Genomic DNA, 15,776 nt, shown 5'->3' with positions numbered 1-15,776 from the left:
GAAGGACGAGCCGCGGGAGCGAGAACGGGTTTATTGGGAGGTCCGCCCGGCGGAACACGCCCAGCGCCCGCCGCGGCCCGGGCAGCGCCGCGGCCGCGAGGCCCGGGCAGCTCCGGGCGCTCTCGGCGCCAGTCGAGGGGGAGGGCGCTGGTCTGGGCGGTGCGGAGACGCGCCGGGGCCGCGGAGGAGGAGCGAAGGGCGGACCTCTCTAAAGAGGAATACAGAGTGCAGAACACCTACGAAAGCACAGTTCAAAAAGGGTGGGGGAAAAAAAAGAAAAGAAAAAAATAATCCTTCAGTGAGAGCAGCCCTTCAGAAAGGCCCGCAGCAGACAAGCGCCTGCCTCTGCCCCGTCCTTCTGCGGCACGGAAGCACTGAGGCTTTACACCACGCTTTTGGGGCTGATTTTCCAGAGTCTGTGTCACTAGCGCTCCTTGGGGAGGGGGTGAAGATCAGTCACAGGTAAACCTAGCATTGCTGCTTTGGTGGCCTTGGCTTTCTTTAGGCCCTTAAGTTTCTCTGTGTCTTCTTCTGAAGACAGCAGCTGCTTTCCAGGTAGCAACAGCATGAGAGAGCAGAATCTCTTCTGGGAACATATCTTCAAGCTCTGTAGCTAACTCAGAGTCTTTTACATCAAGATAAGGAAGGAATGATTCCTTCAAGCTAGAAAATAAAGAGCAAAAATAGTATTAATAGATTGTATACAGCAAACTACAAACGCCACAATATTTTATATGTTAGAAATGCACCAACATTACATATACAGCGTTTTAACGTGCAACATTTTTATGAGGAGGATTAAACAACACACTGAGATGTGTATAGAGATAAAAAGAACACAGAAGTCAGGATTAAATTGTTGGGACCAAGCTTATGTGTAGAAAGCTGTATGCTCATCTGAGTGACTGCAGAAATGCTTGTGTTCATCTTTAGCAGTCAAGATAATTCCAGCAGTGAGTTCCCCTTTAAAGATCCTTCCTCACCTGCCAGCACCAGGAAAGAGAATCCTCAGTAGAATGATATATTCCATCAGTGTTGCCAAAAAAGCTTGTATAAAATAAAGAGTCATCATATATGCTAGAAACAGATAGTGCTGCTTAGTACTAGGTACAAATTCTTAATATTTATGCTTGTGCTTTGTGTCCAGGAGGGCAGATGTTTGCCAAGGGAACTGTTCCCTTTGCATGTATTCTCAAAGAGGCAGAGAAGCTTAAGTTAGGAGCTACTGACTGTTAGGCAGTTTGGACTGCACAAGTCTATTACCTCCATGTGGGTTTGAGTTCATCCACAACTTTGACACGCCTCAGCTTCAGGATGATCATTTCATGGAGCTCCTGCAGGAAGGTGTCCAGCCTTGAGTGGACAAGGAAGGCGCTGAGGAGCTTGGCAAGCTCTGGACTAAGCTCAGCTTTGTAGACTGTGCTGATGTCTTCAAAAGGATCCTAAAGATGCAGTGAGAAAACACATGCACCACCTAAGCAACTTCATTTAGAAAAGAGGAAAGGCCTGTACAGACACAGTAGTTACCAGTGTTCTTACCCTTTTGAGGTGCAGAAGCTGCTCTGACTTGCGGGTAGAGAGAAGTTGCCATAAGGCTATGTTGTGCTTTAGGCAGCATCTGCTAAGGGCCTGAAAGAAAAATACACAAAAAGAGAAACTGCATGTGAGGAATTTATTTAGGAACCCATTCTTTCTCTACCACCATACCCATGTAGATCAGAACTGCAGCAGAGCACAGTCACAAAGACAGAGAGAACGAGAGCGCACGAGAGAGTGCCCACTTCGGTGAAAACCACATTAACAGGCAGGGTGACATAGCCAAAGCAAGATGGCACTCAGCAGCAGCAGTCAATCTTACTGTGAGAAATTAGCATAAACAAAAGCCCCATCCATCAGCAGAGAGCTTATCCAGCCCTTTCAATCTGAGTGTAAGAGTCTGTCTGCAACAGGCCTGTTTCTCCCTCTAACTCATTTTGCATCCAATATTCCATCTTTTCCGCCATCAGGAGAAGAAATGAGAAAGTGATAGCTATGTCATGTGTATTTGTCATCAGATAGTGCCTTTACCACCTCCCCTCCCGTATGTACAGAGCTGCTTTTCACACATCATTAGGAAGATAAACCTTCCTCTTTCACGACCTTTAAGAAGTAAAGGGACATTTTCATTCCTGCTCAACACCAGGCAGCCAGTGCCACTGAAAGCTGACTCATTACTGGAAGTTTCCTCCTGGCATCTTTTGCTCTTTTCTCAGTTTTAGCATTGCACTCAGTTATGTTGTCATCCCACTGAGGATTTTCTTTCCTGGTGCTAGCAAATGAGGAAGGATCTGTAAAGGGGAACTCAACCTGAGCATCCTGCACTTAACCTTTCTGTAGGAATTTGCAAGAACCTACTGAGCATCATGAGCTACATGGTGCTCCCACCTTGCAAACACTTGCTGCAGTCAAAGTGAAAATTGTTTTCTTCTCTGCTGTAAAGTATAGTGGAAAGGAAATTCTAATACACACTTTTTAAAACTAAACTTTTACTAGGCTTGGAGATCAGGCTGGTTGGATTTTGTATAAACCAGTACAGATTTTATCCCTTAAGAATAAAGAGCTTTGCTTTCTGGACTCACCTTCAATACCTGAGGATTTGTTTGATCACCCATCTGCAGAATTTGTGTGATGTAGTCAGTCAGAAGCATTTCAGGGTTCTCTCCAGCCATGGCAAGAAATCCCAACGTAATTTCAGTGACAGACAGAGCATCACAGACATCACTATAGGACTGCAGTTCCCCACTGATTGTGTTTATCACAGAACTGGGAAGAGGGCTCTGAAAACCATGAAGTCAAAACAGTTGCCAGTATTAATTTAGATCCACTCCTTATTGCTACTCAAGTTGCTGAAGCCCTGGAAGTGGGCAGACCCCCAAATTTAGGAAGCCATAAATGCTTAAATGTATGCCCTTTCCTTTGCCAATCCTTACTGAGGAAAGAAGGCCACTTTGTATGTATTCAAGCCATGCAGGAAAACAAGCAGACAAGCCTTTATAACAGATGAACAAGCCAAGAGACACAAGGCAACCTTGACACTCCTTGAGATGTCAGGGGTCTCTTGCTTGTCCTGTTCCACTGCGGAAACCCACCTGATCCAGCTTATTCCTGATGTCATTAAACAGCTGTTCATAATTCCGATCATATCTGTACACAAGGGTAGGTATTCCCTGTCAGGAGAGAGGAATCTGGAATGAAATCCACATGTTGTAGAGCCTTGGTAACATTGCAAGGCCTGCTACAGTGCAAGCCTGGCTGCAGCAAACAATGCAGGGGCCCAACGTACGCCAAGAAGCTGACTGCAGAAAACACAACTAGCTGTACTGTCCTACCTTTAGGGTGATTAATGGCTTCCCCTGCAGAAACTTGCTGATAACTTGCTGCTGGATCCTCTCCAGATCAAAGTCCTGCAGAGTCTCCCTTCCCTTCTCCATGCTGTACTGGCAGTTGGACAAAATCAGAGGAATGAGGTCCCTCTCAACCTCATAACTGATCAAGTGCAGGTCAGCCACCTCTGATGGACTGATCAAGTACCTACAGAAGAGGGAAAAAAAATTCTTCTTTTAGAGGGAGAAGCCTTTATGAAACAGGGAAAGCAGACTGTGTGGTAGCAGACAATACAACAAAACCAAAAAAAGGTCTACCTGGCATAGCAACATACCTATCATCTTCCTTGATGTATTTGTTTACTGAGTAGATAAAATCATTGTGCAGACTAATGAGATAACTGGCTAAGGCTGTGGAGCAGAGGCCCAGTCCCTGTCGGCGTGGCAGAAGGACCTCAAGCTTGCTGTCCAGAGTCAGATCAACATCACAGTAGCCTTTAGGAAGCTTAATTTCTCCTGAAATAAAAAACAGAAAAGACTATTCTTCAGCCCATGACAAGCAGGCTCTCCTGACCTACAACAGATACAGCAGAAAGTATCCAACCTGAAAAGACAACTGAGCGCAGCTCTTTCTGTCACTTTAGTGCCAAAGGAAAAAAGTTCAAATGAGAAAACTACAAGAGGGAAACAAATTCTTCCATTTCCACCTAGACCTCTAACCTTTAAAGGCCAAGGTCAGTTTTGCTGATACCTCTCAGTGTTTCTGATGGGAGGAACTTGGACTGTCAAGGGTATCAGAGAACTGCTGTCTTAACAGCTGGCAACCTCTTGCCCTCACTCTCAGAAAAATGCTGGGAAAGAAGTTTACTCACCGTTGGTATCCAGTGATCTTCTCAGCTTGTTCCAAACAGTCAGAAAAACATTTGCTCTCCTCTGTAAAAGGTTCCTCATCACATCTGGGGAATACCAGAAACAGGAATCCTTAAAACACCTTCTATTGCCAACACTCAAACCCCACAGTAGGGGAAGATTGTTCAAACGCACTACTGAGCTCTAGCTAACTGCTCAGAAAGATCAAAAGCATCTAAACGTATATTAAACGGTTTACTCAAGTTGGTAACATTAGAAAATTGTTCTGTTTATATTCCTCCACTATCATCTGCTATTGCCCCAGGCTATAAGGCTGGATGGATTTTTGGTCTGAATCTGCATGTTCTTTAAGCACTATGCCTTATACAATTCAAGGAGTTGCCACAAAATGTCAGTTTGCTAATGAGTGGAAGGGACAAATACCTATTCTACATACTAGGCAGGTGCTAATCTAGGGCATAACTTAGAAATCCTTCATGTCCACTGTTGCATTCAGGATTTTAGGTTGCCTACCTCTGAGCCCAGTCCACACCCCTTATGACCATTCTTCCTGTGTTTACATCCTCTTAAAACCAGTTGATGACTTTTTCAAGCATGACTCTGGGGTTAGGGTCCCCAATTAATTTGGGTAGAAGTTAAATGCAAAATATGAAGGCTTAAGCTTGCAAGTTTAAGAAAAGTTTTCTCTTTTACTTTCAGCTCCTGGACTATCCAAGGAAATCTATCTGAAGCACTTTTTGTTTTACTAATTTTGGATTGGCAGAGTCATCTCACCTGAGTGGGGTTCATTGAGGAAGTCTCTGATTGTGTAGTTCTTGACAACGGCGGTGTTCTGAAATCGCCTAACCAAGTCTCTCTGAAGAGCCAGAATGTCTGGTAAAGATTTAACTAATCTCAGTTCTGTTTCCTAGAAAGGGAAAGGGGACCTATGAATGAGATTGTCCTTGGACAAAACACATTTCATACTTTTATTGCACTGCTTTTGCTGGTGTAGCCAGCTTTTGGCTTATCCTCAGGTTTTTGTTGGATGTTGTACACTATCACTGGGCAAATACTCTTATGATGAATCTAGACTCAGTAAGGTTGGAAGGGACCTCTGGAGATCATCTAGTCCAACCCCTTTACTGCAGGCCAGCTGGGTGACCAAGCAGATTTCAACATATTTTGGAAGTAGACTGGTGAGATTACATACTCATTTCTTTTGGAGAGTTAGAGAGATGCATGAAGACCTTCTGCAATAGTCTGCCACATTTTTAAGGAATATAGGTTAACATAGTCAGCCCTTTCATATGGGAAGAAGGGCTTCCCCTCATGGGCCTATGCTCTGAGAGAATCCAAGACAGCTAGATATGTCTGCTCTCCAAGGTACCACTACAGGTTAAGAGGACCTGAAATCATTTTCTAGGTTGTTATTACTCAAATAACAGTTCTCGGAGTTGTGACCAATGATCTGCAGAAACAGGAAGTGAAATCAAGACACTATCACTTTTTGAAAAGGGAATGAGGCACCTTGCACCTTAATCAGCTGATGACTAACCACTAACTAATTCAGATCCTTTATGCAGCATAACCCAGGCTCTTGGGTAATGCATTTTACCAATCAGTCTATATCCTGCCCTTGGACCTCTGAATACTAAACTGGACATGATCTTGAAACAAAGCTGAGGGACAGCTTGTGTGCTCTGCAGAGCAGTATTTTATAGAGAGATAAAAGCTGGCAGCAACCAAGAGTGAGTGTGAGAAACAAGTCTACTGATCTCATGGTATCATTAAGAATGAGGTTGCTCTTTATTTGTTCTCTATTCCTCTGCTTTTGTAAGAGACATGAGAGCTAACATCACAGTTTAATCTGGAACCAAAGGGAGGAGAGTTATGGAAGGAAAATTAGCTTCCAGTCCCTTGATAACTTCAACTCACAAACAAAAACCTGGTCTTACACTGTGATTTTGCTGTTTCAAAATGCTCGCAAAGCACATATTGATGCACTTCATCTTTTGACATGGAGCTGACAGGAGCTTCTTTCTCAAGATCAGTCATCACATAACTAAAAATACTCAAGAAGATGAGGCTATAAAGCCAGTCACTGGCCATTTCCTTTCCTTATTGACAAGCATTTGCCAGGGTACTTTGAAATTTGTAGTCTCTCATCCCTGTATCACACTCACCTTCTGCAGAAACTTCCACAGGAGAGGAACAGCATCCTTGGCATTCTTTTGCTGGACTACATGACCCAGGTTCTCCACTGAAATCCTCTTTCGGCAGCTCCACATCTTGGAGTGGTGTATGTGACTGTCCTTTGGCAGTTTGGACAGGAAAGTGGTAGGGTCACCATATACTATTTTCACTATTGGATTGGAAGAAATTTTCTCATCCTCTTGAATTTGTTTATTTATTTCCAGAAGCTTTTTATCTAAATCCTGTATTAAAAATAAATTAATTAAAAAGTGAAATCATTAAAATTGGCGGCATCCTACCATGTTGAACCTCCACTGAAGTATATTTCCCTGGCAGCTCAATGACTAATTGACACAGAAGTATGTCAAAGCAGAAGATTAACTCCCAAGCAAGGTTTGTTAAACACATACTGCAAGACAGCTATTTATACCATAAAGTTATTCTTTGTTCTCCAACTCACCCAACTCCCAGGTATTTTATTTTTTAAATAACAAACAAAAAAAGGCAGGTAGTATTCATTTTGAGCACAAACGTGCTCACCTGACAAAAAGTTTCAGTTGAGCTATGATATTTCTGCTTTCTAGCTGTACAAAACCATTATAGCTCAGTCTAAATATCTGATTGCCACATTGCCACAGGTAGAAAAAAAGTTGACCAAATAATTGATAGAACAAATTATGGCCCTGTACATAGCTTCCACATTTGATATCCTTCAGATGGAAGTGACTAGCTGACAATAAATGGAAGCTAGCCTGCAACTGTGTCATAGATGAACTGGATTTAGGAATAGTGGTGTAAACAGTTTGGCACAGGTATTACAGCAGGTTAGATTTGTAGTTAAGTGATCTTTGAACAGTTTGAATATTAAAGTTTTGTACAGCAGATTTCTCACCTTCAATTCAGGAAGAATAAATGTGTTTGCCACAATTTCTTCCCATTTGTTTCTTTTCTCTTTGGTGGAGAGTACATCATCAAATTGAATCAGCCCTGCAACAGGAATATTTATTAAGTATTACATTTGAAACACTTAAGAAAACTCAAACTCTCTAAGCTTCCAGGCATGACATTCTTGCAAGTTACTCTGATGAGCCAATAGCTAAATAAGTATCTCAGTCTACCTGCAGAGTAAACATCATCCAAAACAGCACACTGTGATCTCAATCTTTTTAGAAGCTTCAGTCCAGTCATTCATTTGCATGATATGGACTTTTATGCAAGTCATTGATAATCTCAGGAAAGTTAAACAGCTTGTCCAAGGTTAGATCATGATCAATGACAGACCAAAGGACAGAGCTTGGAGTACTGACTTGTATTGTCACACACTAAAAATGCAGCCATTATATATAAATCATCCCATGACACCACAGCTCATCAACTTGAACTTTAGGTGTAAACCATGCTCTGCCATCTCTCTTCTACCTAACAGCATCTTGAGAGTCATTTTGAAGGCAGTATATAGATGAGCACATAGCATGAGCTATTGTGCTTTGAATAGTGTGTGCTTCTGTGAGCTGAAAGCTCTTCAAAGTGTCATGAAGTTTTTTTTTTTCCCCAATAACTCCTTTTCAGAATTACATACCAAATCCTGAAAACCCCATATACTTGAGTAAAACAGAAGTAAACTACCAAAAATTTTTCTATCCCTATAAGAAACAAGCTATGAATTTCTGGATCTTCCTTATTAGCTCAGCTACTGCCTGTTGGAAATGATCTATTAGTAAAGTAACTAACTAACTGCTACCCTTAAAATGCTATAATAGCTTGTAGATGGTTGGCAATTTTCCTTACACTGGCTTGGGTGCTGCTGGGGGTCCTTGAGGAGGCTGCCTAGGAGAAGATGAAGGGTGTTGATAGTCTCATCCACACTCTTCCCCAGAACTTTTGTTAGCTGTGCCAAGTCCTCCTGAATATGCTGTTGCAGGAAGCTTACTGAATTCTGCACTGGTGGCTTGATGATCCTTTCCAATGACTTAAAGAACAAAAGGCAAAAAATGAGCGTAGCCAGTAATGTCCAGTTCTAGCTGAATGCATGCAGCGCTACAGTCCTTCACCAGAAATTCTCAACTCTATCCTAAAGGATTCCTACTGCTTGAATATATAAAAAGGCAGGAATGTGTGCAGCAAAGCACCAATCATTTTATCACTATAGATGCACTTCGGCTCCCACCTCCACTATAGTGTGCTAAGATGGCCAATGAACTTCCTTAGTGAAGTGAAATTATGGCTCTGTCCAACCTCTTTTGAAGGACAAGAAGAAACTGAAATCCCTCCTGGACAAGACTAGAAGTTGATTTGAAAATCACTGCCCAAGTCACTAGGCAATGAGACACAAAAGGACCTGTACCATACAAAGGTTTTACTACATTTCATGTGGCCACTCAGAATAATTACTGAAAGATACCTGAGGATCTTTTGTAGCTCCCAGCAACATTGTCAAATGTGTGAGCAAGCGTATGAGAAGGAAGACAACTGGAGACATGGCCCGATCAGACACTCCCATTATTTTTCTGTGTTGTGCTTCTCCAAGTATGTGGCCAGTTTGAGTTCTGTCTTCGTTACTCCTGTTGTAAGGTACATATTGTAATTTTGTTTTTGCCTTGACAGAAAATACAAGAGAAGTCTTTGATACCAATAATGTCTTTTTGTCCTGTAAGTTTTCTGAATGCCATAAAAGTTGACAAAAGTGCTATAGTAGAATAAGTGCTTCCTGTTAATTTTGTACACGAATAAGCCAATTCATTCCCTTATTTTTTGCAGGCCGATTACTCTTCCTTGGACATCTCTCCCTCACACATTTTCTGTGAAAGAGGCAGAGTCCAGCCCTGTGGGGCAAGATTAGCCACCTCCAAGCTGGAGGGATGAGAAGCCACTGCTGGAATTTGTAACCTTGATGTTTTTGCACAAGGACTGGAAGCACTAATCTGGGGAATCAAGGAAGGGAAAACACAAATCAACCTTACTGGGGCTTTGGTAGAAGGTCTTCAGTCATACTGGTCTGTCTAAGAAAATATAGCCTATTACTCTATGTCAGTATAGAATCACATCATCAGCCTAGATGAGCAAAGGGATGAAAAGCCTAAAACCAAGTTTGACAAGCCTTTATTTTAAGGCAGCTTCTGAAAGTTCAGAGTTTTACCAGAACTCCTAATGCCAAGACTCTTCTCCTCAAGGGAATAGACAAAGCCTCAGGTTTCTAGAGGTATCCCTTGTGCCTTTCAGGTAACAGCATGAAGTAATACTTACCATGCTTCTAAAGCAAAAGATAAGTACTACACCATTTAGTGCTGAAAAGATTAATGAAGCAAAGCATACCGGAATTCTTGAAAGCCAGGCAGTGCTTTATGCTGTTGCCCTCCAACTAAGGCACCACAGTCAAGACAGCGGCTCGTTTCCATCGGGCGACCACACTGGCAAAAGACAAATGAGAATACTGAATTCCAGACTAAGAGGAATTCTCTGGCCGAAAAACAGAATGGGACCAGATTCTGGAGCAGGGGAACTGCATATTCTGTTTCAGTCACAGGGAGGTATCTTACTCATGCAAGACCCTTTCTTCTACTCCCCTTTTCCTACTGCAAATTGTCACAACTAGATAGGGAATTTCTGTTTTTTAAAAAAGTAAAATAAAACCTGCTAGCTACGTCTATAACTGCAAAGCCTTTTACAGTTTCTAATTCCCAGCACAAAAATCCAAGCTATAACTGGTTAATTAAAAACAACAGTATACTGCGCAGAGGGCCTCTGTCTGCCTCATTTCCTAGATTTATGGTATAAGCTGCATTAGAGCTACTCTAAATGTTACATTGCAACAGCAAAATGATCAGTAATATATTTTAGAAAATGAACCACTATGCAATATAACATAAGAAAAATAAGAAAAATGTAGAAGTTTAACGTTGCAAACACCAGCTACTTCACCATTCTCAAATTCTTACCTCTCCTACAGTACAGGGGTGGCCATTCGGACACGCTATCAAAAGAGAAACAAATAGGATGGTATGGTAAGACAGACATTTATGAAGTCCCTGTTACTTCCTTTTATAAAGACCATCATCTTGGAGCAGTAAAAATATGCCTCAAGATCTAATGGAAAGCACTGATGCTCCCAAAGCCCAGAGGAATCATTGGCCCACACAGGAACCAGAAGAAGTGTTCAGTTTTCAGAAAACTTTCATTTTCAGTTTCTCTTCTTGAGAAACAAGGAACAGAAACCTGCAAGATTTGGCTATCAAGTACCAAATGGGGTTGGTAAGCAAGAATGCTTCCTAGTTTACACTAAAATCCTAATGAAGGATTTCCTGGCCAGGAAAGTGGCAAAGTACTCTTCTACTCACATCTCTTTAACATAGCCAAAAGTGTCAAGACAGGTCCCTTGCAGTCTTGAACTCTGTGAACAGCTGTAAGCTGAAGGCTAAACAGAGCTTGATGAACTTTGATGTAGTATCAACATAACAAAGCATAGCTACAGATCTTAATTACAAACCATAATTCATGCTAAGAAGAAGAAAGTATCTGACCTCACATGTGGAACAGTTTCATTCAAAAACAAGGATTTTCTTTCCATTTCTGCCAGAGATAGTCCAGAGTACTTACCATACCAGTGCAGAGTGCTCATTCCTTCCCATGTTTTTGCCTGAGCCATTATATCTTCAGGCATTGTAGGCAGAAAAGAGTGCTAAGGAGAAAAAAATGGTGACAAATGATTACATAAATCAGTTATTTATTGTAGCAGTTGTTCAATGGTTCCTCACGATGGTGAGTAAAAGATTTCTGAAAGCAGAAGTAATGCAGAGGGAAGAATGTGATGTACTTTTTCAAATTCTGCCTGTGAAAAGCTACTCTTTAAAAAGCTGTCAGCACTGTGAAGATTTGCACAGGTGCTCTGTGGACTTCCTGAATGGATTCCTATCGGAGTGGCATCACATACCCTGGTGTACACCTTGACAGCCAGAAAAAAATAGAGCAGCAGATCCCTCCATCCTCAGTGCAGGGCTCCGTAAGGTATTATCCTCTAGAGCATACAGGTCTCCACAGTATGACCTGCCAACTGCTTTCAGACTTGCTCATTCAAATTTCAGTATCAGTAATATCACTCAAAAGAGTACCAGTCCAGAGCCTGTCACTGTGCTAATTAATCTCAACCATGCGGAAATAATCATCCAACAGTAATTCACAGACAAAACAAAGTAGATCTATTTTGGTGTTAAGAAAGTTTAGGTTCTAGAGGATCCAGCAGACACATGAAAGAAGCAATATGCTGAACCACCATCTGAGTTAAACTCTCCTTACCATCATGATGTGCGGACAGAACGCCAGATTTCTCAGGGGCTGCAGGATGGGGTTCTGCCCACACAGCAAGACAGCTGCGGTATGAACCACCATTTCAATCAATGCTCCATCCTGGCTGAAGCTTTGAGGCTTCACTGTCAGAGACGGTAATGTGTTCTTCACAAGAGATGTTGCAAACTGCTTCAGGTTTGGAGAATTCAGGACTTGGGAGTTCTGAATGAACTCAGTCATAGCATCACTTTGCTGAAAACACATATTTGAAAGAAATAAAACCAGCATGAGATTGACCACCAAATTAAAGAGGAATAACACCTATTTCCCTTGCTGTGTCATCCCCTGCACTGAAAACTATCTTCAAGTCTGCCCAGATCAGGATAAAACTATATTTAAGACAAAAGAACAAAAGGTTTTTCCACCAGTAATATAAATCTCGCTCATCCTTACAAATAAAGGATGTTTGTCACGAGCCTCCTTAGTGAAGTATCTTACCTGCTGCGTGGGGTGAAGATTTGAGTCACTGACTCCATACACTGCAGTTACTTCTCTGAAAATAGCCAGGAGTAGATGGACAGACCTTACAGGTGGGGAGCTGCTATGTGCCTGGAAAAGAAAAACTGATGATGCAGTAGAGAAGAGGCTACAATTGGCATAGCTCAGCTTTCACAAGGCTTCATTCAGCTGATTCCTGGACACATATGCTTCAGCAGGTCCACAGTAAAGTTCTACCTGCTCATGAAGGGAATAGTGCAAAAATGGCTGTTCAAGCCACAAATAAATGGTTTATCTGACAGTCCACAAGCTGATTGTGTTTATGTCAGAAATCGCTGAAGTATTTTATAGTTATCATTGCACAGAAATTAGCTGGTTGATTTTGCATGGTAAGGCACAAGGCTAGGCAGATATGGGCAGACAGGGAGGGGGCATAAACCTGCTCTGAAAATCTGCCTACTCTCCAGTCCAGTTGGCTACAAGGTGTCTGTAATGCTTACTCTAAAACCAATTGCTACTGCAATATGTTAAAAGGGGGGAGAAGCAAGGATGAGGCAGCTGATAGAAATAACTTGTGTTACATATGCTGGAGCATAGGTGACAAAAGCAAACATTTGTGTCTAAGCAAAGACAAGTCACAGTAACTTTCAAGCAAAGGCAACCCAACCCAGGCATCTCCATTAGAAAGATAACATTGCCAACAGGAACATACAAAGCTTAAATGCTGATGCTCCAGAGGATTTTGGTGACGAGAAACTGCAGGTAAGAGACGACTGTGCCCTACCTTCTCTGCCTTTAGAAGATCCTCCATCTTAAACTCAATCATTGCTTTCCCCATGACATCACGCATGACTCTGTAGTTCTTGCCACACGCCAGGTATCGATCGATCTGATTAGACTGGTTATGCCGTATCTATGAAGGGAAAAGCCCATGGTGAGCACTGCGTGGATGTTAGACAGCAGACAAGGAGGAAGCTGTTCTTTGCAAGCAGAATCACTTCTCCTAAGAGATGTGCCATTTCAGCCTTCACTAAAAGGCAGCAAGCAGGCCTGGCAGCCCAAAAGGCTTCACACTGCCATAACAAAGTCCATTCAGTAGAGAGCAAGGGTAAGTCATCATCACAATCACTCCTACTACAGTGAGCCCCCAGGGCTACGCAACATTAGAAACACTCAAAAGCAGCACAGACTGAAGACTGATAGGAGAACAGAGCCATCTCCAAGGAAAAGAAAAAAAAAAGAATGAAAAAGAAAGAAAAAAAGAAAGCCACCACCCATTTCTTTTCTTTACCTGTTGCAGAATTTCCACTGGGAACACCCAGTTAAACTGTGCCTCCATGACAAGCTTTTGAGCAAATTCCATCCCATACTGATTAGCAATTTTCCGGACTAGGTAAACACGATGCCAGTCATTCTTAGTGAGGCTACAGAATGTCCTCACATTTGCCAGATAATGCTGCTTCTCCTTTAGGTAGTCTTGCTCTGGAGGAAGAAAAGCAAAATAAGTGTTCAGCTTCTGCTGCTAGAACTGGCCATCGCAACAAGCTCTTTTTTCTTATACTGACTGAACATGCAGGAGAACTTGAGAGCTCTCCCTTCTCAGAAAACTGGAATCTTCCTGTAGCCCAATTTTAGACAACGACACATTTATGAGACTGATAACACTTTCAAAATGCCCTAGACTACGTGGAAACCTACTATTGATTTCTGATGGGACTCCCAAGGTATATTTGAAATTAGTACTTTTTTACGTCAGAAATCTCTGAAGTATTTTATAGTTATCATTGCACAGAAATTAGCTGGTTGATTTTGCATGGTAAGGCACAAGGCAAGAGTTCATTCTCAGAGCTCTTCCATCTTGCTCAATATTGGCTTTCCATTGTCTCCTCAACAGCCAACGTGGTGTAGCCCCCCCACTAAGAACAGTATCCCCAGAGACATTTAGCTAGCCCGATGTTCTCACTGCAAGTGCTGGACACTGCAGTTATTTGGAATTCATTAGAATACCGTACTTTGATGCTTCACAGATTGTGTAAATATCTTTGAGGCTCTTCTCCAGACATTGTTCTCCCTTATTGGGTCAGCGATTGATCTCAGCACTTCATTTACTTATTTTCTGGAAGTATTTTTCTCCTTTTTAGCTGCCCAGAACTCTCATATGTATAGAACAAAGAGCCTTACAGCAGTCATGTATCTGAAGCTTCACTTACGCTTTATTCATTTAAGTTAATTTAGTCTGTCATAAGGAAAATTTCATTACTAGTGCCTGGAGGATAAAATAAATCTCCTTCCAAAAGCAGAACTGCTACATAATTATACCCCAGCACTTACTAGCACAGTCTTGCTACTACGTATGGAGCACTTCTACTAATACATGGTAAAGAGGACAAATACTGACTGATGCTCCTAGGGAAAGGAAAAGAGCCAATAAGCTTTTCCTTGGCCATGCATCAACACAAGTTCCAGAACAGCAACAGATCCATTGACTGTGTCTAGCCCTTTTCCCATGGTCACTTTACTCCACATACAGCATTTCAAGCATTTCATAGAGCAATAATTAGACTTACCTGTGGGCCCATGCAAGTCAAAAAGCAGCTCTGCAGCTATATCCAGGTACAGCCGAACCTTGGCTACTGCTTCCAGATATTCAACAGATGATTCCTGTGGAGTTTCTTGGTTGTTCTTTGGGACATAGTTCTCTGGAAAGCTTCTGTCTCTCAGCAGATAGTTTGTATGCTCATATCCAAAGCTGCCTTCAGACTTTTCACACATAGAATCCTAAAGATGGGTGAGGATACTGTATGAATGCCAAAACTACTTAAATCAGATATCCTATGCATTTATACTGCATATCCCAAGTGCAGTCTCACTGCAATAAGCACATTAAACTTTCATGTCTCTCATCGCACACTCCACTCCAATACTGTTAGCTCCTTCCTTTGATTCTCCCAGGTCCCTATCTTCATCTCTGTCATGCTCCCTAACACCTTCTTGGGCAATATGCCCAAGCTCTCTCCCATATTCCCTAAGCATATAGCTGAGCAAGAGATTTATGAGCATGCTGACTGGCCAAACACATGCTGAAACACACACAGCATACTTCAAGATGCAAAGCTCTACCTGTTTTTCTCGTAGCAAGAACACAAATTTGGATCTTTCTTATCTACAAAGCCATATCTTAATGAAAACTAGAGGAAATGAAACCTCTACCCTGCTGTCAAGTTTGTTTGAAATTAAAGTGTTAAAAACTATGCAAGGGGAGGAAAGGGGACAACTCTGCACAATCACCTAAAGTCTTGCAAACAAAGTGCCAGTTTTCCACAGCTACAGTTAGAAACCCCATTGCTTGCTGCACTCTAAACTGCTGGAGTTTGGGTCTTGTCTGGCCTCACCTAATTATTCTTAGGCATCTGTACAAACAATTTGAAACAAAGGAAAGAAACAAGAAAGAAGAATTTATGTAATGTTGCAAACACAAGCCTTATCTGGGGAAAGCAAGACTAGCTACTTAGAAAGCAGTTTTGAACAAATGATAAAATTGCAAAGAATTTCTATTCCTGACTCTCTTCTGTAACAGTTTCCTTGCCCAGT

The 15,776-nt window shown here is 42.0% G+C and overlaps 1 protein-coding gene across 2 annotated transcripts in view; it reads right to left on the bottom strand.

Moving 5' to 3' along the window:
* Positions 1 to 21: 21 nt before the first annotated feature.
* The window catches only part of RNF213 (ring finger protein 213), a 56,141-nt gene continuing 40,386 nt past the window's right edge, over positions 22 to 15,776 (bottom strand). For both annotated transcript variants that reach the window (XM_062591406.1, XM_062591407.1), the window contains exons 47-67: positions 14,753 to 14,963; positions 13,477 to 13,667; positions 12,970 to 13,098; positions 12,186 to 12,296; positions 11,697 to 11,939; positions 11,001 to 11,082; positions 10,343 to 10,377; positions 9,720 to 9,814; positions 8,809 to 8,968; positions 8,196 to 8,376; positions 7,300 to 7,394; positions 6,398 to 6,649; positions 5,007 to 5,139; positions 4,235 to 4,318; positions 3,698 to 3,878; positions 3,369 to 3,570; positions 3,129 to 3,206; positions 2,619 to 2,816; positions 1,540 to 1,629; positions 1,264 to 1,442; positions 22 to 663 (exon numbers count right to left, since the gene is read on the bottom strand). In XM_062591406.1, the coding sequence (XP_062447390.1) occupies positions 510 to 663; positions 1,264 to 1,442; positions 1,540 to 1,629; positions 2,619 to 2,816; positions 3,129 to 3,206; positions 3,369 to 3,570; positions 3,698 to 3,878; positions 4,235 to 4,318; positions 5,007 to 5,139; positions 6,398 to 6,649; positions 7,300 to 7,394; positions 8,196 to 8,376; positions 8,809 to 8,968; positions 9,720 to 9,814; positions 10,343 to 10,377; positions 11,001 to 11,082; positions 11,697 to 11,939; positions 12,186 to 12,296; positions 12,970 to 13,098; positions 13,477 to 13,667; positions 14,753 to 14,963 (3,084 nt within the window). In that variant the 3' untranslated portion in view covers positions 22 to 509. The remainder of the gene's footprint in view (positions 664 to 1,263; positions 1,443 to 1,539; positions 1,630 to 2,618; positions 2,817 to 3,128; positions 3,207 to 3,368; positions 3,571 to 3,697; positions 3,879 to 4,234; positions 4,319 to 5,006; positions 5,140 to 6,397; positions 6,650 to 7,299; positions 7,395 to 8,195; positions 8,377 to 8,808; positions 8,969 to 9,719; positions 9,815 to 10,342; positions 10,378 to 11,000; positions 11,083 to 11,696; positions 11,940 to 12,185; positions 12,297 to 12,969; positions 13,099 to 13,476; positions 13,668 to 14,752; positions 14,964 to 15,776) is intronic.

Source organism: Rhea pennata, chromosome 19 (assembly GCF_028389875.1).
Source record: "Rhea pennata isolate bPtePen1 chromosome 19, bPtePen1.pri, whole genome shotgun sequence".
NCBI classification, from domain to species: domain Eukaryota; kingdom Metazoa; phylum Chordata; class Aves; order Rheiformes; family Rheidae; genus Rhea; species Rhea pennata.
Note: the sequence above shows the minus strand (reverse complement) of the source record. Positions and strands in the feature narration are given on the sequence as shown.